This window comes from Aegilops tauschii, chromosome 4, assembly GCF_002575655.3.
Source record: "Aegilops tauschii subsp. strangulata cultivar AL8/78 chromosome 4, Aet v6.0, whole genome shotgun sequence".
Classification (NCBI taxonomy): Eukaryota; Viridiplantae; Streptophyta; class Magnoliopsida; order Poales; family Poaceae; genus Aegilops; species Aegilops tauschii.
Genome location: NC_053038.3, coordinates 505,405,650 through 505,431,921, shown reverse-complemented (window position 1 = coordinate 505,431,921; position 26,272 = coordinate 505,405,650). Strand labels below are relative to the sequence as shown.

At 43.7% G+C, this 26,272-nt stretch overlaps 1 protein-coding gene across 1 annotated transcript; it reads left to right on the top strand.

Annotated features, from left to right (window-relative positions):
* Positions 1-17,861: 17,861 nt before the first annotated feature.
* Positions 17,862-20,107, top strand: LOC109738229 (heat shock 70 kDa protein BIP2-like). The gene is made up of 4 exons (XM_073497398.1): positions 17,862-18,388; positions 18,491-18,798; positions 18,849-19,359; positions 19,441-20,107. The coding sequence occupies exons 1-4, from the start codon at positions 18,331-18,333 to the stop codon at positions 19,968-19,970; spliced, it is 1,407 nt and encodes a 468-aa protein (XP_073353499.1). The 5' UTR covers positions 17,862-18,330; the 3' UTR covers positions 19,971-20,107.
* Positions 20,108-26,272: the final 6,165 nt, after the last annotated feature.

Sequence of the window (26,272 nt, the reverse complement as noted above, 5' to 3'; positions counted from 1 at the left end):
TGCAACACCGAAAGGGTTTATGATCTTTCTATTCTTTAATAGCCAAGTAGTGCACAAGTTGGACATGCATTGTTACAATTATTGGGAATCTAGTACTGAAACAAGAACACGCGAAGCTCCTGAACAAGTGAGCAGAACTGCAGGAGCAGCCTGCTCCTGCAAACTCTTCATGCCCGGTGCCAGTCATTGGTGTCCTAGAGGACATGTCCTGCGCCGTCGAGGATGTGGCTGCAAACAAGGGATAAAGCATGCATCTATTAGTGCCAATACACAATATTAACATTTTAATTGAGCATTTAATAAGAACAACTGACCGGTCACACTCACATTTTAGACTGATGACTGATCAGCAGTCTCCATCCCTAAAAGCAAATCGACCCCCTTGAAAATCAAAGGTGACGCCGGTCGACCGTGTGACCGAGTTCCCCATCAGCTGCAAACCTGCTTTTCCCATGCCAGCATCTCTCATGAAATACGTGCATAGTCCATGACTGCTTGTAAAATGAAATGAGCCCTCGGGTGCCAATGTAAGTGTAGCACCCATGTCGAACGAAAGCTGTACCACAGGCAAAGCGGACCAATTGCGGAACACTGTGAATAAGTCATCCTCATAGCACATATGATTTGGTCCCAGAACAAGGGTGCGCTTATATCCCAAAGTTCGCAAAGCCTTGGAGATTACCGTCTCAAGTTGGCTGAAGGTATCAGACCGCAGCACCGTCCATTTTGCCCCAGTGTCAACCATCATTTCTGAGGGGTCTGTGATGAGCGTGATCCCATTGACCACCACCTTATCCAGTGTCAGTGCAAACACCGGCCGTTGATGAGCCACGAACAAGGGGGTGTAAGAAGTAAAATTGTCACGGTTGTAATCCCCGATGGACAAATATCCAGTCTTCTTTCTGTCACTCGGAAAACAGTAGCTGAATGCCCGATAGTTAACCACCCGTACTACCTGTGAGAACAAAGAAGACGGCGCGGCACCGAACCCGAATATGCGCCGGCCTCGCCCTGATCATACTCGATGTCCAAGCTGCAGCCGAAGATGAAGCTGGGAATACTGTATCCTTGCCATTATTAGGAAAAATCCTATATACAGAGGTATAGCAGTAGCGCTGGTTAAAACAGGGCGCTACTGCTATTTTATAGTAGCGCGTTCTAGGAAAGCGCGCTATAGCTACAACTATAGCAGTAGCGCGTGTGCAGCAAAAAGCGCTACCACTATAAGTCCTACCGTGTTGGCGGTAGGCTAGGAATAGTAGTAGCGGTTCCGCACAAAGCGCGCTACCACTATGGTCGTTTTTGCAGCGCGTTTCCTGCATAGAGCGCTGCTGCTAAGAAAGAAAGAAAAATAAAAAAATAAAAAAATAAGTAAATGAAAATGAAAAAGTAGAAAACAGAGAAATGAAAAAAAGAAAATGTAAGGATAAACAAAAGAAATAACTGCTTCCTTTAGCAGCAGCGTGTTTTGCTTAAACGCGCTATAGCTAACTTAGCTATAGCGCGTTTCCGAAACAGCGCTACTGCTAGTTCGACGTAACCACTCGCGCAGGCTCAAAATTTTGCTAAGTCCTCCTTTCCCCCCTCTCCCTCCTGTTTCCCTAACTCCTCTGTCGCCGTCGCCCGAGCCCTAGCCTACCCTCACCGCCGCCGCCCGAGGCCGCCCTCAACCTCACCGCCGCCGCCTGCCGTCGCTCTCGACCTCACCGTCGCCACTCTCGACCTCACCGCCGCCGCCCTCGACCTCACCGCCGCCGCCCGAGCCCGCCCAGGACCGCCGCCTCCCGATCCCGAGCCCACCCTCGCCGCCGCTACCTCCATCGCCGAGCACCTCCCCGCCACCGTCTCTCCCCTGTCTGTAAGCCCCCCACCCCTCCCCCACCCCCTCTCTCTCTGCTTTTTCTTCCTCTGCCATGTTAATTAGCAGTAGTAGTATATGTTAATTAGTAGTAGGGTTCATAGATAATGATTTTTAGTAGTAGTAGATGTTAATTAGTAGTAGTGATGGTACTAGTTAACTAGGGCAGTATGGTTAATAGTAGATGTTTTTTACTATTGTATAATGTAGTTTTTTTACTGTTTTTTGTAAGTGTTTAAAATAATTAGTATGTAAATTTATAAACTAGTTGAACTAGTTTAGTTTTAGTAAGAACTAGTTGAATTAATAGAACTAATGTATTTTTAGTAAGAAAATTAATATAACTAGTTGAACTAGTTTATTTTAGAAAGAACTAGTTTATTTCTATTTATAGTAAGTTTATATTTAGTAAGAACTAGTTGAATTAATAGAACTAGTTGAACATGTCATATTTGTTGTTATTTTTTTAGTTTAAGCAATTATTCGGAATGTATTAGTGATAACTTATAGCACTAGTAGAAAAGGGCCTATTGTCCCGGTTCGTAAGGCCCATTTGTCCCGGTTTTTGAACCGGGACTAAAGGGTCATTACTAATGCCCTAGGCCTTTAGTCCCGGTTCTTACATGAACCGGGACAGATGGGCCTCCACGTGGCCGCTGCGGCGAGCGAAGGCAGGATTGCCTTTGGTCCCGGTTGGTGGCACCAACTGGGACCAATAGGCATCCACGCGTCAGCAGCTAGCAGTAGTTGAGGTTTTTTTTTTTTTTTTGAAAGGGGGTGGTTTAGGGGGTAATTTAGGGTGTGTTAGCTAGTTAACAGAGAGAAGTGTCCTCTCTTTTTTCCGTGTTTGGTTTACCAACGCTACTGCTATGCCTAAACATGGCTTAGATTAAAGTGAAGGCAACATGTGGTGCATGTGGAAAGTAATACTAATCCTAACTTGATCAAGTTTGGATTAGTACTACTTTCGACATGCACCACACATGCATGTTGCCTTCACTTCAATCCAATCCATGTTCATTTCACCCACTGATATATAATAACTCTTCATGCCCGCATCATGCATCATCATAATAATAAGTCCTACTAATCATCATCATACAACTTCTACTCGTTATTAATAACAAGTCATACGATCATCATCCTCATAGTCATCGAACCAACCCTACTTAATTGTTCTAGGCACATGATCATCAGTATTAGGTAGGACCTAAATACCCTCTTTAAGGTAAATAGCATAAAACCATATAGACCCTGACTCTCCATTATGGAGAATGGAGATCATCCTATCTCCAATTCTTGCGCTTCGCTTCCTTTTGCTTCCATGAACCTCCTTACGACTGTCCATACATTTTTTCTATTCCTTGATTTTCATGTCTCCACTTCTTTTAGAAATCCGGTATGGACAGTTGAGATTCGTAGGATGACCTGGACGTATGTTCAAAACATCAAGGCGACCACTCTGATACATCAGATGAGGCACACAATCATTCAGGATTTCCTGTTGAAAAACATATAGTAATAACTTTGTAGTTAGCAATGTAGTTAAGTTCTAAAAGAATTTATGCAAAAGATGCACGAATGTCGTAATACTAAAAAATCTTACCATGACATCTCCATGGATGTTACCGTAGTTCAACATGTGCACCAGTGGCACGTATTGACCATAATGTGGAGGAGTTTTACAATAGATATTGTAATTCTCAAAATCAGTACAAAATCCAACGAGATGATTTTTCTCCTTATAAGTTAACTCAGAGCCATCGTGTAGTAGGTTCTGTCTACCATGTTCCGCACATTGTTTGAACAATCAAAATAAGATGTCAATGGAAATAAGCTATCAACTATTTTTAAATGAACAATATAAAGTTAATAACTATGTTTGAGAAACTCACATAGTGGTAGAATTGGAGGCGTATCAACAAGGACCCAAATGTCCATATTGTCTTGGTCGATGTCAGGATCACCAAGATCCATGGTGACAAGCATTCCCTCATCAAAATCATACATCTTGCAAAATGCTTCCCAATTTTTGCAACCAAAATGGGTTACGCTCTCATAATTATATAGATTTACTTCAAAATCCATATCATGATGGGTCCTTAGGTGATTTAATTTGCTTGTGGTTATGTTGTTGTCCTTTGGTGCCCATAATATGAGCGCGCGCGTGGATCACACCATAGGGTTAGTTGTATGTTGATAGGACTATGTATTGGAGGGCAAGAGTGACAGAAGCTTCAACCTAGCATAGAAATTGATGCATACGGGATTGAAGGGGGACCAATATATCTTAATGCTATGGTTGGGTTTTACCTTAATGAACGTTAGTAGTGGCGGATGCTTGCTAATAGTTCCAATCATAAGTGCATAGAATTCCAAGTCAGGGATGACATGTTAGCAGTGGCCTCTCCCACATAAAACTTGCTATCGGTCTAGTAAAGTAGTCAATTGCTTAGGGACAATTTCACAACTCCTACCACCACTTTTCCACACTCGCTATATTTACTTTATTGCTTCTTTATCTAAACAGCCCCTACTTTTTATTTACGTGTTCTTTATTATCTTGCAAACCTATCCAACAACACCTACAAAGTACTTCTAGTTTCATACTTGTTCTAGGTAAAGTGAACACTAAGCGTGCGTAGAGTCGTATCAGTGGCAGCTAGGACTTGAGAGAATATTTGTTCTACCTTTAGCTCCTCGTTGGGTTCGACACTCTTACTTATCGAAAGAGGCTACAATTATCTCCTACACTTGTGGGCTATCAAGACCTTTTTCTGGCGCCGTTGCCGGGGAGCAATAGCGTGGGGTGAATATTCTCGTGTGTGCTTGTTTGCTTTATCACTAAGTAATTTTTATTTGCTGTTCTAAGTTGTTCTCTATCTTTAGTTATGGATATGGAACACGAAATACGAAAAAAATTAGGTGTACTTGCTGCTCATGGAGATGGGGAACCTCCTAAAACCCTCGATGCTTATTATGTGAAAGATATTATGTACTACTTTGATAATCCAGAGAAAACCCCATTCAATCTAGTAATGGGAGACACGTTGGATCAACATGAATACTTTAGGTATTATCGCTTGACACAAAAAGGGAAACTATTATGGGATCAAATTTATATGTTGTGTTGGTATGCTCGGAATCTATGCTTGAGATATGATTATAATTGTTGCTCTAGTATGAAGGCTCCACACCTTCCCTTTTCATGCAAATTTAATGATAATGAAACCTTAGCTTCTTATGCTAATGGTATATATGATTACTATGATGTTGAACATATTGAAGAATTTGTTGCTTTTAAAGCTGCTTATGAAATTGAATCTTTGTTTGAAAAGTATGAAGCTTTTGATGATGATGTTTATAGTCCTGAAAATTTTGCTATATTGAAATATTGCTATGAGAATTATGAATATAATTCCGATATTGATGCTTTTATTGAGAAAGTCTCCGCTGTCCAAGAAGAGACTAATATTTTGCAGGAAGCTATGAAAGAAGAAATTGATGAAACTGTGAGCTCATTGGATGAAAGCGAAGAACAAAAGGAGGAAGAGCGGATTAGCTACCCGTGCCCACCTTCTAATGAGAGTAACTCTTCAACTCATACATTGTTTAATTCCCCTTCGTGCTTACCCAAGGATGATTGCTATGATGATTATTATGATCCCGTTGATTCTCTTGAAATATCCCTTTTTGATGATGCTTGCTATGCTTGTGGCCAAGATGCCAATATGAATGATGTTTATGGAGATGAACTTGCTATAGTTCCTTATGTTAAACATGAAATTGTTGCTATTGCATCCATGCATGATAGTCCTATTATCTTTTTGAATTCCCAAAACTACACGATATCGGAGAAGTTTGTGCTTATTAAGGATTATATTGATGGGTTGCCTTTTACTACTAGACATGATGATTTTGATGAGTATAATATGCATGTACTTGCTGCCCCTACTTGCAATTATTATGAGAGAGGAACTATATCTCCACCTCTCTATGTTTCCAACATGATAAAATTGCAAGAAACTGTTTATACTATGCATTGGCCTTTACTATGTGCGCATGAATTGTTCTTTTATGACATGCCGATGCATAGGAAGAGAGTTAGACTTCGTCATTACTTGATATATGTTGCTTTGTGCTCACTACTAAATCACAAATAATTGTTAATTAAAATTGGCTTTGATATACCTTGGGATCCGGGTGGATCCATTACTTGAGCATTATATGCCTAGCTTAATGGCTTTAAAGAAAGCGCTGCCAGGGAGACAACCCAGAAGTTTTAGAGAGTCATTTATTCTGTTGTCTGCTTTTATAAAGTTTAAAAATAAAAATAATGTGCCAAGGTTTGCCTTTAGGATGTTTACAATGCTTGTTGGTTTGTACGGTGCAGGACAGAAACTTTGGCTGTAGTGCGCGATTTTACATTTTTTACTGGAACGTCAAACGGTTCTGATTCTTTTTGCACTGTCTTTCCATACAAATTTTTTATTGTCCTAATTTTGGTAGAAGTTTTGGGGTACCAGAAGTATGGTGAATTTTCAGATTGTTACAGACTGTTCTGTTTTAGACAGATTCGGTTTTTGATGCATAGTTTGCTTGTTTTGATGAAACTATCAATTTCTATCAGTGGATTAAGCCATGGAAAAGCTATATTACAGTAGACACAATGCAAAAACAAAATATGAATTGGTTTGCAACAGTACCTATAGTAGTGATTTGCTTTATTATACTAACGGATCTTACCGAGTTTTCTGTTGAAGTTGTGGATGAAGTGTTTGATCGAGAAGGTCTCGGTATGAGGGAAAGGAGGAGAGGAAAGAGCTCAAGCTTGGGGATGCCCAAGGCACCCCAAGTAAATATTCAAGGAGACTCAAGCATCTAAGCTTGAGGATGCCCCGGAAGGCATCCCCTCTTTCTTCAACAAGTATCGGTATGTTTTCGGATTCGTTTCGTTCATGCAATATGTGCAATCTTGGAGCGTCTTTGGCATTTAGTTTTCACTTTCTTTTATGCTCCATGCTGGTATGAGATAGTCCTTGGTTGATTTATAGAATGCTCATTGCACTTCACTTAAATCTTTTGAGTATGGCTTTATAGAATGCTTCATGTGCTTCGCTTATATCATTTGAAGTTTGGATTGCCTGTTTCTCTTCACATAGAAAACCGCCATTTGTAGAATGCTCTTTTGCTTCACTTATATTTGTTAGAGCGTGGGCATATCTTTTGTAGAAAGAATTAAACTCTCTTGCTTCACTTATATCTATTTAGAGAGATGACAGGAATTGGTCATTCACATGGTTAGTCATAAAAATCCTACATAAAACTTGTAGATCACTGAATATGATATGTTTGATTCCTTGCAATAGTTTTGCGATATAAAGGTGGTGATATTAGCTTCGTGCTAGTTGAGTAATTGTGAAATTGAGAAATACTTGTGTTGAGGTTTGCAAGTCTCGTAGCATGCACGTATGGTGAACCGTTATGTAACGAAGTCGGAGCATGAGGTATTCTTTCATTGCTTTCCTTATGAGTGGCGGTCGGGGACGAGCGATGGTCTTTTCGTACCAATCTACCCCCCTAGGGGCATGCGTAGTACTACTTTGCTTCGAGGGCTAATAAACTTTTGCAATAAGTATATGAGTTCTTTATGACTAATGTGAGTCCATGGATTATACGCACACTCAACCTTCCATAGTTTTCTAGCCTCTTCGGTACCGTGCATTGCCCTTTCTCACCTCGAGAGTTGGTGCAAACTTCGCCGGTGCATCCAAACCCCGTGATACGATACGCTCTATCACACATAAGCCTCATTATATTTTCTTCAAAACAGCCACCATACCTACCTATCATGGCATTTCCATAGCCATTCCGAGATATATTGCCATGCAACTTCCATCATCATCATATACATGACTTGAGCATTTACTGTCATATTGCTTTGCATGATCGTAAGATAGCTAGCATGATGTTTTCATGGCTTGTCCATTTTTTGATGTCATTGCTACGCTAGATCATTGCACATCCCGGTACACTGCTGGAGGCATTCATATAGAGTCATATCTTTGTTCCAGACATTGAGTTGTAATATTGAGTTGTAAGTAAATAAAAGTGTGATGATCATCATTATTAGAGCAGTGCCCCAGTGAGGAAAGGATGATGGAGACTATGATTCCCCCACAAGTCGGGATGAGACTCCGGACTTTATGAAAAATAAAAGAGGCCAAAGAAGCCCAAATAAAAAAAGAGGCCAAAGAAGCCCACAAAAAAATAAAATAAAAAAATAATTAAAAAATGAGAGAAAAAGAGAGAAGGGGAAATGTTACTATCCTTTTACCACACTTGTGCTTCAGAGTAGCACCATGTTCTTCATATAGAGAGTCTCTTGAGTTATCACTTTCATATACTAGTGGGAATTTTCATTATAGAACTTGGCTTGTATATTCCGATGATGGGCTTCCTCAAATGCCCGAGGTCTTCATGAGCAAGCAAGTTGGATGCACACCCACTTAGTTTCTTTTGTTGAGCTTTCATATATTTATAGCTCTAGTGCATCCGTTGCATGGCAATCCCTACACACTCACATTGATATCTATTAATGGGCATCTCCATAGCTCGTTGATACGCCTAGTTGATGTGAGATTATCTTCTCCTTTTTTGTCCTCACAACCAACACCATATACCACCTATAGTGCTATGTCCATAGCTTGCGCTCATGTATTGCGTGAGGGTTGAAAAGGCTGAAGCGCGTTAAAAAGTATGAACCAATTGCTCAGCTTGTCATCGGGGTTGTTCATGATTTGAATGCTTTGTGTGGTGAAGATGGAGCATAGCCAGACTATATGATTTTGTAGGGATGAGCTTTCTTTGGCTATGTTATTTCGATAAGACATAATTGCTTGGTTGGTATGCTTGAAGTATTATTATTTTTATGTCAAATGATAGACTATTTCTTTGAATCACCCGTGTCTTAATATTCATACTATGATTAGATTACATGATCAAGATTATGCTAGGTAGCATTCCACATCAAATTTTTTTTATCATCTACCTACTCGAGGAAGAGCAGGAATTAAGCTTGGGGATGCTGATACGTCTCCGTCGTATCTATAATTTTTGATTGTTCCATGCCAATATTATTCAGCTTTCATATACTGTTGGCAACTTTTTATATTATTTTTGGGACTAACATATTGATCCAGTGCCCAGTGCCAGTTCCTGTTTGTTGCATGTTTTATGTTTCGTAGAAACCCAATATCAAACGGAGTCCAAACGGGATAAAAACGGACGGAGAATTATTTTGGAATATTTGTGATTTTTGGGAAGTAAAATCAACGCGAGACGGTGCCCGGGGGGCCACGAGACAGGGGGGCCCCCAGAGGGGCAGGCGTGCCCTGGACCCTCGTGGGCACCCCGTAAGGCGGTTGACGCTCTTCTTTTGCCGCAAGAAAGCTAATTTTATGAGAAAAATCTGGGCGAAAGATTCACCCCAATCGGAGTTACGGATCTTCAGATATAAAAGAAACGGTGAAGGGGCAGAATCAGAGAACGTCGAAACAGAGAGACAGATCCAATCTCGGAGGGGCTCTCGCCCCTCCCACGCCATGGGAGCCAAGGACCAGAGGGGAAACCCTTCTCCCATCTAGGGAGAAGGTCAAGGAAGAAGAAGAAGAAGGGGGGCTCTCTCCCCCTTGCTTCCGGTGGCGCCGGAATGCCACCGGGGGCCATCATCATCACCGCGATCTACACCAACACCTCTGCCATCTTCACCAACATCTCCATCACCTTTCCCCCTCTATCTACAGCCGTCCACTCTCCCGCAACCCGCTGTACCCTTTACTTGAACATGGTGCTTTATGCTTCATATTATTATCCAATGATGTGTTGCCATCCTATGATGTCTCAGTAGATTTTCATTGTCCTATTGGTGGTTGATGAATTGCTATGATTGATTTAATCTGCTTGTGGTTATGTTGCTGTCCTTTCGTGCCCATTATATGAGCGCGCGCGTGGATCACACCATAGGGTTAGTTGTATGTTGATAGGACTATGTATTGGAGGGCAAGAGTGACAGAAGCTTCAACCTAGCATAGAAATTGATGCATACGGGATTGAAGGGGGACCAATATATCTTAATGCTATGGTTGGGTTTTACCTTAATGAACGTTAGTAGTTGCGGATGCTTGCTAATAGTTCCAATCATAAGTGCATAGAATTCCAAGTCAGGGATGACATGCTAGCAGTGGCCTCTCCCACATAGAACTTGCTATCGGTCTAGTAAAGTAGTCAATTGCTTAGGGATAATTTCACAACTCCTACCACCACTTTTCCACACTCGCTATATTTACTTTATTGCTTCTTTATCTAAACAACCCCTACTTTTTATTTACATGTTCTTTATTATCTTGCAAACCTATCCAACAACACCTATAAAGTACTTTTAGTTTCATACTTGTTCTAGGTAAAGTGAACACTAAGCGTGCGTAGAGTCGTATCAGTGGCAGATAGGACTTGAGAGAGTATTTTTCTACCTTTAGCTCCTCGTTGGGTTCGACACTCTTACTTATCGAAAGAGGCTACAATTATCCCCTACACTTGTGGGTTATCAGCATGGTATCATCGTAATAGTTGTGGAGAGAAAGTCTTCACTTTTTCTTCGCTTGTGTCATTTTCTTATTGCGCCGTAACCATGGATAATCTTCATCGTTTATCAGGATGCTTGGGTCAGCTTTGACTTTGAAGGGAGGAATTTCATGAAACTTTTCATAATCTTCAGACATGTCTGTCTTGCCCTCCACTCCAACGATGTCCCTTTTTCCTGAAAGAACTATGTGGCGCTTTGTCTCATCGTATGATGTATTCGCTTCCTTATCTTTTATTTTTCTCGGTTTGGTAGACATGTCCTTCAAATAGATAACCTGTGCCACATCATTGGCTAGGACGAACGGTTTGTCAGTGTACCCAAGATTGTTTAGATCCACTGTTGTCATTCCGTACTATGGGTCTACCTGTACCCCGCCTCCTGACAGATTGACCCATTTCCACTTAAACAAAGGGACCTTAAAATCATGTCCGTAGTCAAGTTCCCATATGTCCACTATGTAACCATAATATGTGTCCTTTCCCCTCTCGGTTGCTGCATCAAAGCGGACACCGCTGTTTTGGTTGGTGCTCTTTTGATCTTGGGCGATCGTGTAAAATGTATTCCCATTTATCTCGTATCATTTGTAAGTCAATATAGTTGAAGATGGTCCCCTGGACAACGAGTAAAGCTCATCACAAACAGTGTTGTCACCTCTGAGACGTTTTTCCAACCAACTACTGAAAGTCCTGATGTGTTCACATGTAATCCAGTCGTCGCACTGCTCCGGGTGTTTGGAGCGCAGACTGTTCTTGTGTTCATCGACATACGGGGTCACCAAGGTAGAGTTCTGTAGAACTGTGTAGTGTGCTTGAGACCAAGAATGCCCGTCCCTGCATATTATTGAGTCCCCTTCAAGCGTGCCTTTTCCAGTCAGTCTCCCCTCATACCGCAATTTAGGGAGACCTATCTTCTTAAGGCCAGGAATGAAGTCAACACAAAACCCAATGACATCCTCTGCTTGATGGCCATGGAGATGCTTTCTTCTGGCCTAGCACGGTTACAGACATATTTCTTTAGGACTCCCATGAACCTCTCAAAGGGGTACATATTGTGTAGAAATACGGGGCCCAGAATGACAATCTCGTCAACTAGATGAACTAGGACGTGCGTCATGATATTGAAGAAGGATGGCGAGAACACCAGCTCGAAACTGACAAGACATTGCGCCACATCACTCCTTAGCCTTGGTATGATTTCTGGATCGATCACCTTCTGAGAGATTGCATTGACGAATGCACACGGCTTCACAAATGTCTAATCGGACGTTTTCCGGTAGAAGCCCCCTCAATGCAACCGGAAGCAGTTGCCTTATAATCACGTGGCAATCATGAGACTTTAGGTTCTAGAACTTTTTCTCTGGCATACTTATTATTCCCTTTATATTTGACGAGAAGCCAGTCGGGACCTTCATACTAAGAAGGCATTCAAAGAAGATTTCCTTCTCTTCTTTGGTAAGAGCGTAGCTGGCAGGACCTTCATACTGCTTTGGAGGCATGCCGTCTTTTTCGTGCAAATGTTGCAGGTCCTCCCGTGCCTCAGCTATATCTTTTATCTTCCCATACACGCCCAAGAAGCCTAACAGGTTCACGCAAAGGTTCTTCGTCACATGCATCACGTCGATCGAAGAGCGGACCTCTAGGTCTTTCCAGTAGGGTAGGTCCCAAAATATAGATTTGTTCTTCCACATGCGTGCGCGTCCCTCAGCGTCATTCGGAACAACTAGTCCGCCAGGACCCTTTCCAAAGATTACGTGTAAATCATTGACCATAGCAAGTACGTGATCACCGGTACACATGGCGGGCTTCTTCCGGTGATCTGCCTCGCCTTTGAAATGCTTGCCTTTCTTTCGATATTGATGGTTGGTCGGAAGAAATCGACGATGGCCTAGGTACACATTCTTCCTGCATTTGTCCGTATATACTTTCGGTGTCAGCTAAACAGTGCGTGCATGCGTGGTATCCCTTGTTTGTCTGTCCTGAAAGGTTACTGAGAGCGGGCCAATCGTTGATGGTTACAAACAACAACGTGTGCAGGTTAAATTCCTCCTGTCTGTGCTCATCCCACAAACGTACACCGTTTCCATTCCACAGCTATAAAAGTTCTTCAACTAATGGCCTTAGGTACACATCAATGTCGTTGCCGGGTTGCTTAGGGCCTTGGATGAGAACTGACATCATAATGAACTTCCGCTTCATGCACATCCAAGGAGGAAGGTTATACATACATAGATTCACGGGCTAGGTGCTGTGATTGCTGCTCTGCTCCCCGAAAGGATTAATGCCATCCGCGCTTAAACCAAACCATACGTTCGTTGGGTCACCTGCAAACTCAGCCCAGTACTTTCTCTCGATTTTTCTCCACTGCGACCCGTCAGCGGGTGCTCTCAACTTCTCGTCTTTCTTACGGTCCTCACTGTGCCATCGCATCAACTTGGCATGCTCTTTGTTTCTGAACAGTCGTTTCAACCGTGGTATTATAGGAGCATACCACATCACCTTCGCAGGAACCCTCTTCCTGCGGGGCTCGCCGTCAACATCACCAGGGTCATCTCATCTAATCTTATACCGCAATGCACAGCATACCGGGCAAGTGTTCAAATCCTTGTACGCACCGCGGTAGAGGATGCAGTCATTAGGGCATGCATGTATCTTCTGCACCTCCAATCCTAGAGGGCATACGACCTTCTTTGCTGCGTACATACTGTCGGGCAATTCGTTATCCTTTGGAAGCTTCTTCTTAAATATTTTCAGTAGCTTCTCAAATCCTTTGTCAGGCACAACATTCTCAGCCTTCCACTCCAGCAATTCCAGTACGGTACCGAGCTTTGTGTTGCCATCTTCGCAATTGGGGTACAACCCTTTCTTGTGATCCTCTAACATGCGATCGAACTTCAGCTTCTCCTTTTGACTTTAGCATTGCGTCCTTGCGTCAACAATGACCCGGCGGAGATCATCATCACCGGGCACATCGTCTGGTTCCTCTTGATCTTCAGCAGCTTCCCCCATTGCAGCATCATCGGGCACATCGTCTGGTTCCTCTTGATCTTCAGCAGCTTCCCCCGTTGCAGCATCACCGTATTCAGGGGGGACATAGTTGTCATCGTCCTCTTCTTCTTCGTCGTCCTCCATCATAACCCCTATTTCTCCGTGCCTCGTCCAAACATTATAGTGTGGCATGAAACCATTGTAAAGCAAGTGGGTGTGAAGGATTTTCCAGTCAGAGTAAGACTTCGTATTCCCACATTTAGGGCATGGACAACACATAAAACTATTCTACTTGTTTGCCTCAGCCACTTCGAGAAAATCACACACGCCCTTAATGTACTCGGAGGTGTGTCTGTCACCGTACATCCATTGCCGGTTCATTTGCGTGCATTATATATAATTATGTGTGTCAAAAGTAAGAAAATTAGACAAGTATCTATGTAAAGTAAGAATTTTTTTCTTTCAGAAAGAAGATAAGAACAAGAGGCTCACCACGGTGGTGCCGGCGACGAGATCGACGCGGGCGATCGACGGCGGTGAAGACGGGGACGGGGCGTGACGGACCGCGAATATAAACCTAGACAAATCTCGGGAAAAATGGAGCTCGGAGGTCGAGCTTTGAGAGGAGAAAGCTTAACTAGTGTGACTCGGGCATTTCATCGAACACCTCATGTGCATAGGAGGTGAGCTAGAGCACCCAATGCCCTCCCCCTCGCCGGCCAGCAAAAAACAGAGCACTGTGGAGTGCTATTCTGCGGCGACGGGGTATATATAGGCAACTCATTTGTCCCGGTTCGTGGCTGGAACCGGGACTAAATCTCCCCCTTCTGTCCCGGTTCGAGCCACGAACCGGGACCAATGGCTGTGGGCCAGGAGCGAGGCCCATTGGTCCCGGTTCGTGCCTAGAACCGGGACAAATGGGTCTACACGAACCGGGACCAATGCCCACGAGGCCCCGGCCGGCCCCCTGGGCTCACGAACCGGGACGAATGCCCCCATGGGTCCTAGTTCGTGCAGAACTGGGACTAATGGGCTGGCCAGGCCCGAACCAAACCCTGTTTTCTACTAGTGTAGGGTTTTTGTTTTTGCAGAAATCAAGGAGCCCCTCCATCATCACTGCCGTCGTCCCCGTCACCGACCCCCTCCGACCTCGAGGTGAGACCAGCCAAATCTCCATGTCAATATGAGTCCTACAAGATGGATGTAGATAAAAACATGTATATCTTGTGTTGCTCAAATAGGATATGTGGTTGCCCAAGTGGCCGGTCATGTTCAGTTTACACCTCCGAGTGGCCTATGTTTTGCCAGAGTGTTGATTAATTTCCGTTCCGGTAAATTTCAGGCGCTCGATATGTCCTTTTTTAGCAAAGGTCATGCCGGATTTTTCCGTGAATTCTGGCATGACTTGTGCTAGAATATGTAGGAAATATCAAGTGGCCTGGATTTTCTCGAAAAATAATTAAACAACATTTTCGGTTGACTTTAAGTCTGTCGAGGCTCTACCATATATCGAGTGGCCGAAGAATCCCGACTGTTGTCGTGGGGGTCGTTTCTCCTTCTTCTCCTTCTGCTAGACCTTTGTTATGCACTAGGGGAAGGAGGAGTAACGACCATCACCGACGGTCGCAAATGTCAGAGAGGAATCAGTGAGGGAGAGTCTCTACCATATATGAGAGGACGAAGAATCCTGACTGTTGTCGTGGGGGTAGCTTCTCCTTCATTCCCGTGTGCTAGACAATTTGGTGTAATGCACTCGGGAATGAAAGGAGGAGCTACCATCACCGACGGTCGAATATGTACACCACGTGAGATGAGAGTTTTCAAGAAAAGACTCGACAGACCGATAGTCAACCTGTGATGAATAATAATGATCTAATTTAGGTTTTTTAGTACATATATTTAATTGTAAAAGTTTAATATTTGAATTATGAACATAGGTAATGTCATACTCGGACGACGAAAGTCTCCTGGGAGAGTGCGGCTGGTGCCACGACGACCGAGGTCTGTGCGACAGGCCTCACCTAGACAAAGATCGGCGCTTCAGCATTAAGCTCGAGGAGACCTTCGATGTTGAAACGGTATGCAACGACAACAAGTGTTTTTTTTCGGAATTAAGCACGACTTCAACTATTTGAACGTGTAATTTTCATCTTTTACAATTCGACTAGCTTATCCCATGCCATGCAAGACGCTATGTCTTGGAGAGGATGGATTTTGAAGACCATGAAAGTATGGAAACAAAGAAAATTCACCTAAGGACCCATCATGGTATGGATTTCGAAGTAAATCTGTACAATTCTGATAGCATAACCCATTTTGGTTGCAAAGAATGGGAAGCACTTTGCAAGATGTATGGTTTTCATGAGGATATGCTTGTCACCATGGATCTTGGTGATGCTGAAATCGAGCAAGACAATATGGTCATTTGGGTCCTTGTTGATACGCCTCCAATTCTACCGCTATGTGAGTTTCTTAAACATAGTTATTAACTAATTTATATTGTTTATTTCAAAATAGTTGACAGCTTATTTTCATTCTTCAAAGAATGTGCGGAAGATGGTAGACAAAACCCACTACACCGATGGCTCCGAATTAACTTATTAGGAGAAAAATCATCTGGTCGCATTTTGTACTGACCTTGAGAATTACAATATCTACAATCAAACTCCTCAACAATATGGTCAATACGTGCCACTAGTGCATGTGTTGAACTACGATAACTACCATGGAGATACCTTGGTAAGATTTTTTAGTATGACGACATCCGTGCATCTTTTGTATACTTCTAAAACTAGTACATTATTGCTAACTATGAAGTTATTACTATGTTTTTCAACAGAGAGTCCCGATGGATTGTGTGCCTCATTTGATGTATCAGAATGGTAGCCTTGATGTTTTGAACATACATCCAGGTCATCCTACGAATCTCAAATGTCCATACCGGATTTCTAAATGAAGTGGATACATGCTAATCAAAGAATGAAAAAAAAATGTATGGACAGTCGTAAGGAGGTTCTTGGAAGCAAAAGGAAGCGAAGCGTAAGAATTGGAGACAGGATGATCTCCATTCTCCATAATGGAGAGTCAGGGTCTATATTGTTTTATGCTATTTTACCTTTAAAAGGGTATTTAGGTACTACCTAATACTGATGATCATGTGCTAAGAACAATTAAGTAGAGTTGGTTCATGAGGAGGTGTTATATGATAATGATGTATAATGATGATAAGTTGTTAATGATATGATGATGATGATGATGATGATGATGATATATTATATCATTGGGTGAAAGAACCGCGGATTAGTTTTAAGTGGATGTCCATCCACTTGAAACTAGTCCACGGTTCTTTCTCCCAGTGATGTAATAACTCATTATGATATAAAATTATTCTCTAAATTGCTGTGGTATGAAAATTTATATAAAGGTGTATGAATACAACATGAAATAAAAAAGAAATACAGAATAATAGTAGTAGCGCGAGCGCGTGCTAGGAGAAGCGCTACTACTATTACCAGTAGCGCTCATTGTACAAAGCACTGCTACTAAGTCGATATAGCAGTAACGTGGTCCAACCCACGCTACTGCTAACCTTTAGCTGTAGCGCCTTACTAGTAGCGTCGCACCCCGCGCTGGCTTTAAACACGCGCTACTGCTAGGGTTTTCTCTAGTAGTGTGCCATCACGCCCAATGGAGATTGTGTCTGCCACCAGCTTGCCGACTAATAATAAGATCCTTTCCCGTATGACGCACTGTAAAGGCAGCTATCCTCTTTTCTCCATGCATGCTTTGAACGGCAGACGCAGCCGCGACTGAAGTGCCCGACAGGCGCATGGGTGGTCGGTGTGAAACAAGGGGAACTCAAGTGCACCTTCTGAGTTGACGACATGCTCTGCAGTCATTGTAAGAACAATGTAAGTGTCTGTTTGCTAATTTCAGTTTTGCAAAACAGTAGTAAAAGTAGTAGTTTTGAGAAAAGCAAGTAACTTGCACTCTGCAGACATTAGAAAAATCTAATCCTAACAATGGGAGATACCATAGTGGCTAGCGAGGTTGAAGATGAGCGACACTGACTGAGCTATATATATATGGTGAGCTACCAAGAAAAGTGATGATATATAGCATCGATTTGTACACAATAGTCCATCCCAAATTAAGTCAGACGGCTCCATTAGTTGCACCTGCAGACGTCTATGGGAAATTTGATGTTTTTTCATGGAAAAATCAGAATAAATTCAAGCCTAGTTTAATAATGTGCACGAAAAAGACAAAGAGGCAGCCGCAAAAAAAGAAGAAGATAAAGAGGCAAATCACTTACCGAAGGTGGATGAGGGGCAGCTGGTAGATGATGGCGTCCCTGCTGGTGCAAAGATCAAGAGAAGCAGCAGTATGGCAAAATCCATTGCACCTGGAATAATGGGATTGTGATTTCTGACTGAGGATTAAGAACTGGAGCGCAGCCGGCCGGCCGGTGTTCAAACAGTCGTAGAATCCAGTGGCCGGGCATGAGTAGGTGGAAATGAAGTTAGTGACCGATCGATCCTGGCAGGTGAAGCATGCATGTGTCAACCTTTTTTTTTTTTGAAATAAGCTGCATGCATGTGTCAACCGTGACTTTGAAGTTTGAGCATGAATTCAACATGACTTTTTCGCCTCCTGCAAAAGAAAAAAAAAAACATGACTTCTTGGACGAGACGTACACAGATTGGTCAATATTACTCGGATAATATGTTGGAGTCGGGCGCGGCGTGATCGATGGCGATGACATATATAGTACTGATGTACAACCGTCGGGTAGCACTCGGATAACTCGGATCGCCAGAACACGACGAGAAACAGAAACTCCAATGGCGGCGGCTCGTCCGGTCCTCTACCACCTTGGTGTTCTGCTGTTCCTGGCCATGGGTCTGCTTCTTCTCCCTCCGGCATCGGCATCGGCGTCGATCAATCTCCTGTTGCCTATAATTCGCTAATTGTTTTGATTTTCTTGGCATGACATGCATGCAGCGGCATCGGGAGCGGCGGCGTTCGGCCTCCCGCGAGGCGTGTCGCCTGCCTACTGCGCCAACGAGTTCCTGCAGTACCAAGGGATCTCGCAGAACGAAAAGGCCGCCATCCACCTCGGCAACACCAAGTCCTGCATCGCCGGCTACGGAGGCCGACTGGATCCCTACACCGCGTACCAGCTCTGCATCCCCTCCTGGGTTGCCTTCACACACAACGGCACCCTCGTCGGAGAGGCCGCCATAAACCACGCCGCCGTCAGCCCCGGGACGGCCGTCTCCGGCTTCAAGCGACTCCTCGGCATTAGGCAAGTAACTTGCTTACTCGCTCTGTTTAAAGCTTGCACAATTAGTTGTTCGAGCGGATGGATTATTTGATTTGTCAAATTCAATTGTTCGTACGTAGGATCTATAACGAGATGGTGAAGAGGGAGGCAAAGCTAGTGCCATACCAGTTCACCGAACAGCTGGGAAGATGCGGCATCCAGATGGAGACCGAGGAAGGCCACGTGATGAATTTCCTTCCCGAGCGTGTGGCCGGCATCCTCATTGCCGAGCTTAAGAAGATGGCGGAGGCGCGCCTGGGCCGTGAGATCGAGAGCGCCCTTGTCACCGTCCCCGGGCACCTCAATGGTGCCCAACGGAGTTCGTTCAGGAGAGAAGCTGCGCGGTTGCACGGTGGCTTCGGTGTCGCCAAGGTCGTCGACGAGCAGATCGCGGCGGCCGCGGCATATCGCCTTTACGAGAAGAGGGGCGACGGCAAGGTCGTCCTCGTCTTCCATCTCGGTGGCCGCACAAGCCATGCTACAAAGTTCAGATTCAAGGATGGCACGGGTCGTCTCCTCGAGGAACGCCATGATGCCTACCTCGGCGGTACGTACGTGAGTTGAGCATACACAGCTCCAGATTTTGCTAAGGGGGGAGGCTAAACTCTGGTTCACTTCTTCCATGCAGGTGACGACTTCACTGACAGGGTTGTGGATTACTTCGTGGAGCTGATCAAGGAGAAGCATCACCGGGACATCCGTGGGGACGAGGGCGCTCTCAAGAAGCTGAGGGCACACTGCGAGAGGACCAAGAAGCTACTGAGCGACCGAGAAGGCGTTCTTATGAACATCGGACCGGTTCTCGGCGAAGGCGCAGATATCTACGAGGAGCTCACGCGGGCCAAGTTCGAGGAGCTGAACCGTGACCTCATGGAGAGAGCACTGGAAATAGTGGACACGGTGGTGATGGGAGGTGCTCCCACTTCCCAGACGCAGAGCCGCAAGGACGCCATCGACGAGGTCATTCTCGTCGGCGGCAGTGTGAGGATCCCCATGGTTGGGCAGCTCCTCGAGGATTACTTCAATGGTAGAGGGCTAATCAGGGACGAGGACGCGGTAATCCGCGGCGCTGCTCTTCTGTCCCGCCCCGAGTCTGCTAGGTATGTGGACGAATGCTACAATGGGGGAGTTTCGGGGCCTCTCTGGTTGGCAAAATAAACACACAAATAGGGCATGAAGGCATATGCAGTGCAGATACATAGCGTTTTTGTAACATTGGCAATTTGATTTGGGCAGGACACATGAGTCCCAGTTGTCAGTGCTATCAGTTTATACATATACGGTACTGGTTGATAAGGTGGTCTTCTCTGATGTGTTCCATGTTATTTAGAGAGAGAAAAAAAGAAAAAAGTCAATTTTACTCCCCTCAAGAAAATGGGTTGTTGGCATAACCCCTGAACTTTTTTTGGTTCGTTTAACCCCCTAATCTTATCAATCCCGTTCAAAAATCGACATTGGTGGTTTGCACGGGTGGTTTCACTAACATGGCCGAGGTCAAAATGGTTTGTTGACTAGTGGGGCCATGTTGTAGCTTTCTTTGGCTATCGTCTTCCTCAAGCGAGTATTTGACAAAAAACTACCACATTAGGGGTTGCCATCCCACATAACTACCACATTCAAAAAAGTGACCGATAACTACTAAAAATTTCTAATTTTGTGACTAAAAACTACCACTTTTGAAAAATGGCCAGTTTAGACGATTTAAACACGTTTATGACATGCGGGACCCATCTGTCAGGGCTGACGTGGCGGCAAAGTCAACTCCGTTTATTTTGACCGTTAAGCTGACTGTTATGACAGGTGGGGCCCACACGTCATTCTTCTTCTTCCTCTCTCTATCTTTCTTTGGCATTTTACCAAACACCTCCTGTGCGCTTCCCACTTACTCGGGTGTGTGCTTCCACTTACGCCACCCACCATAAGCGAATCATGAACATACTGCAATACCCTACAGCGGGGATCCCTCGCGCTTGCGCGACACGGAGAGCACCATAGGACAGCACCAATAATAAAACATACAACTCAAACCAATCTTGATCATCAATTAACCCATAGGACAAAACGGATCTACTCAAATATCATAGGATAGTCACACATCATTGGATAATAATATATAGCGTTGAGCATCATGTTTAAGTAGAGAATACAGCGGGGAGAAGAGGTGTTACACCGCTGGATAGAGGGGAGAAAGTTGGTGTTGACGGTAGCGAGATTGTTGGTGTAGATCACCGTCCTGATCCTTGCCCCGGCGGCACTCCGGCACCACCGGGGGAGAGGGGGAGAGAGCCCCCCTCCTTCTTCTTCTTGTTCCTTGACCTTCCCCTCCTGCATGGCGGCGGAGGGGCGGGAGCCCCTCCGAGATTGGATCTATCTCTCTGTTTCTCTTCTGTTTCGCGACCCCGATTCTGACCTTTCACCGTTTCTTAAATATCCGGAGATCTGTAACTCCAATTGGACTAAAATTTTAACACGATTTTTATCTGAATATAAGCTTCCTTGCGGCCAAAGGACACCTCCAACCGACCTTCGGGGTGGCCACAAGCTTGCTGGGCGTGCCTACCCCCCGGGGGCGCCCTTTGATTCTGCTTTCCAAAAATCACATATATTCCAAAAAAAATCTCCGTAAATTTTTATCGCGTTCGGACTTCCTTTGATATGGATATTCTGCAAAACAAAAGGAACTGGCACTAGGCACTGGATCAATATGTTAGTCCAAGAAAATCATATAAATTGTTGCCAAAAGTATGTAAAAGTTCTAGAATATTGGCATGGAACAATCAAAAATTATAGATACGACGGAGACGTATCAAAAGCAAACCCTTTTCTAGTGGCATTGCAGGGAAGCCCTTCTTTCAGCTATAGGTCCTACACTCCAGTACTCCGCTTGCTTACTATTTATCTTGCTTAGTTGTTTTGTATTTGTTGTTAATTTGCTTTTCGGTTCTCCCAGGGCCGAATATAACACAAAAAAACATTTTTATTACAATAAGTAGTTACTTTTGTTTTAGGCTTGAAATCATGTATATTTCTGCCCAAAATACCAAGCTTTGTGATTTTTAAAGTACTAATAATGATGACTTTACTATAGACGTATTGCCCCACCAACTACTAAGGCTAAATCATATAAAATCAACCTTGGTTTATTGAATTTGGGATGAAACAACAATTCTCTGATTCCTATGATAACTACTACTCCCTCTATTTCATTTTTACCATGCATATTAGGTTTGTCATAAGTCAAAGTTTATGAAGTTAGACCAAATTTATAGAAAACAATACAGACATTCGCAATACCAAATCAATATAGATCCATCATGGGACATATTTTCATATTATAATTATTTAGTATTGTAAACATTAATATTTTTTAATGTAAATCTGGTTAAAGTTTGTAAAGCTTCATTCATACTTAATTGCACGTAGTACCAGTTTCTTCCCAGTAGATCGATCGATCAACAATTCTTTTTTTTCCTCTCTGTGTGGGGCTAATTATCCACCTCCACGTGTTAATACCTAAATACCCTTTAAAAATTAAGGTTCGTAGTATACTTTAAGGGTGAGGTGGGTAGACTTTAATATTTTTCTTTTCTTAAAAGGGGACCAATTCCTTAAATAGATTTTTTTTAGTTTGATTTAAAAGCATTCTTGTCTACAAAATATTTTTAAGTGTTGGTAGAGTTTTTGATCTGGATGAGAGGATCAGTGAAATTATGTGCTAAATCAAAAGTTTCTTCCATGTGCTTGCAAATAATTTAAGTTATGTTGTTTTACTCTTGCTCATTTCCATTTACCTTCCTTAAGGAAATGGATCTTCTCCTACCCGTGACACTATATTTTGTGTCGGTGCCACTCTTGGCGGTTTTGGTGATGGTGAAGCATATGTGTATGTTTGAACTTACTAGTCTCGCCGTGATCTGTTACCAAGAGTCTCTTCATTCTCTTACACCTTCGTGATGTGATGCCCTCATGTATGCAGAAGGTTTGGCGCCAGGGTTTGAGTTAGATAAGGGTGCATGTTAATCTTGTGCAAATTTATGGTGGCATGGGATATTCTTTTTGATCTTCGATCGATACATCTATGTACCATTGTTGCCATGGCAAGGATTCTCACTTATTGTGACATGGCCACCTTATATGAAGAACTTCAATGAAGATTATACCACTATTTGCTATATGGGCAGTGTTGATATGCATACATGTCCCATGTACACATTGCTGCAAATATGGCAAAGTCAGAGAGGGGGGGGGGGGGGGGGGGCTCCGCCCCCTACCTTGGTCATATTTCATGTATCTATAGTGTGGACTAGAAGCAGTTCTGCTAGTTGTTAGCGTGAAAGAACAGTTGTAAGCCTGGCTGTCGTATCTTGCCAAGCTTCTGCGCAGTCTCCTACTCCTTCCTGTCGCGACGCTCTGTTTTTTGCCGTCGATTTGGAGCCACGGTTTGAGCTAGATAAGGGAGCTTGTTGCTTGTGCAAATTTATGTTGGAACGGGATATTCCATTCGACCTCCGGTCAGTGTACTGTTCTTGCTATGGAAAAGATTCCGGCACAGTTGTGGCATGGCCAACATACATGAAAAATTGTGACGGTATGTCCAACTAACATTCTCCACAACTTTCCTTTTTATACAATGTGTGCCACATTAGCTCCTATATAGTCAGCAAATGTTTGATACAATACTAGGCAGGTGTTTGCCACGAGGGTGATGTCGATGTGCATTCACCTATCCCGCCTGCTCCAACCCCCCCCCCCCCCCCCCCCCCCCCCCCCCCCCCCCCCCATTTGCTCCTGAGCCGCCGGTTACCTTAGCTAAGGGCAAAGGGACAAGGAAGTCGGTAGGCTTAGGAGCAACCGTTGCCATAATAAATTAGGGCCGTTTTGATAATTATGGCGCTAATGTGTTGTGTCTACTACACTTATCCGCGTGGCAAGGCACACCAATACCCTGCCACTAGCGACGACGAATCGTCAATGGATATGCTTCCAGTGCTAACGAATACCATTATACTATTAAGAATAGACCATTCCAGTGCTAATACGTAGATGTGTGCAGGTTCTGATGTGCAGATGCGGGAGACAGGGCGAAGGTCGTCCGACAAGATTCTGCTCTAGAAGCAGAAACTCATCGGACATGATGATGTGCACAAGAGACTTGAGAAGTAGAGATGGTGCGAATAAAATAGGGAAGAATCCTGGATGGCCAATCATAACTCACTAATTCAATAGACATGTAACTCCCTGCGCCAGTAAGAATTTCATCTGGGATGTAGTCATAAGAAAGTGGGCCATACTTCCATTATCTATCAAATATGAAAACATGTAACGAAAGAAATGTATATGTAACCTCAGTCATATGTACTTATATGTTATGCAAGTAAACCCACTCACATTGACATTGTTGTTAGCAAGGTCGAAGAAGCAACGCAAATGAGACAACATTAAAATATAATAAAAAGGCGGAAGAACAACGGTATAGGCTTAAAGTTTAGGATGGAATGTTGTGATCAAAGGAATGAGGATGTACGGATTATTGGGGTCATCTCTTACAACAAGGTGGTGATATTACACCTAAAATGGGAAGGCACCATCTCGGAAAATACAACTTGAATTCCTCAAAGTGCGATGGGGCAGTGTTGATATGCATACATGTCCCATGTACACATTGATGCAAATATGGCAAAGTCAGAGGGGGGGTGCTCCGCCCCCTACCTTGGTCCTATTTCCTGTATCTATCGTGTGGACTAGAAGCAGTTCTACTAGTTGTTAGCGTGAAAGGACAGTTGTAAGCCTAGCCGTCCTATCTTGCCAAGCTTCTGTGCAGTCTCCTACACCTTCCTGCCGCGACGCTCTGTTGTTTGCCGTCGATTTGGAGCCACAGTTTGAGCTAGATAAGGGAGCTTGCTGCTTGTGCAAATTAATGCTAGAGTAGAATATTCCATTCGATCTCCCGTCAGTGTACCGTTCTTGCCATGGAAAATATTCTGATACACGTGTGGCATGGCCAACATACATGAAAACTTGTGACGGTATGTCCAACTAACATTCTCCACAACTTTCCTTTTTATACAACGGTGGCACATTAGCTCCTATATAGTCAGCAAACGATTGATACAATACTAGGCATGTGTTTGCCACGAGGGTGATGTCGATGTGCATTCACCTATCCCGCCTGCCCCCCCCCCCCCCCCCCCCACATGGGTGACGGTGTTTGCCACGAGGGTAGCATTAGTTATTATGGTTGGCATCACCCTTGAGGTGAGTATGTTGGGAGGCGAAACTATAAGCCCTATCTTTCTATGTGTCCGGTTGAAACTTTTTGCTGATGTGTATGAGGTGAGTGTTAGCAATCATAGAAGACTATATGATGGTTGAGTATGTCTACTTGCCAAAAAGGCTCCGATACGTGACCCTTCCTGAAAAGATGATGAATTGTAGTTGCAAAGTTGACTGAGAACATAGTTTGTTGGTTTCCAATAGAGTTTATGCTTTATACTTCGATGTTGTGATGAATTGTTACTTATTCCTGAGAAGTTTATGATAAAAGTTATGTGATAAAGTTTTATGTTAAAGTTGGTGCTATTATAATATCCACGATGCTTCTATGTTCGTATTTTGTTTTTATCGACACCTCTCTCTCTAAGCATGTGGACATGTTTTTCGATTTCGGTTTTTCGCTTGAGGACAAGCGAGGTCTAAGGTTGGGGGAGTTGATACGTCCATTTCGCATCATGTTTTCCTACTGTTATTTATATTGTTTTTATGCATAATAATGCTTTTTGGAGTAATTCTAATGCCTTTTCTCTCATAATATGCAAGGTTCACACAAAGAGGGAGAATACTGGGAGCTGGAATTCTGAACCTGAAAAAGCTACGTCGGGCTACCTATTCTGCACAACTCCAAATGAGTTGAAACTTTATGGAGATTTTTTATGGACTACATAAGAAATAATGGAGCAAATAAGTACCAGAGGGGGCCCACCAGGTGGGCACAACCCACCTGGGCGCGCCAGGGAGCCCAGGCACGCCCTGGTGGGTTGTGCCCTCCTCGGCCCACCTTAGGTGCCCCTTTTCTAGTATATAAGTCATTTTGACCTAGAAAAAATAAGATGAGGACTTTCGGGATGAAGCGCCGCCGTCTTGAGGCGGAACTTGGGCAGGTGCACGTTTGCCCTCCGGCGGAGCGATTCCGCCGGGGGAACTTCTCTCCCGGACGGGGAAATCATCGTCATCATCATCACCAACAACTCTCCCATCTTGGGGAGGGCAATCTCCATCAACATATGTTGGGAAACGTTGCATGGAAAACAAAAAAAATCTACGCACACGCAATGATCTATCCATGGAGATGCATAGCAACAAGGGCGATAGTGTGTCTACGTACCCTCGTAGACCGTAAGCGGAAGCATTAAACAACGCGGTTGATGTAGTCGATCTTCTTCGCGCTTCAACCGATCAAGTAT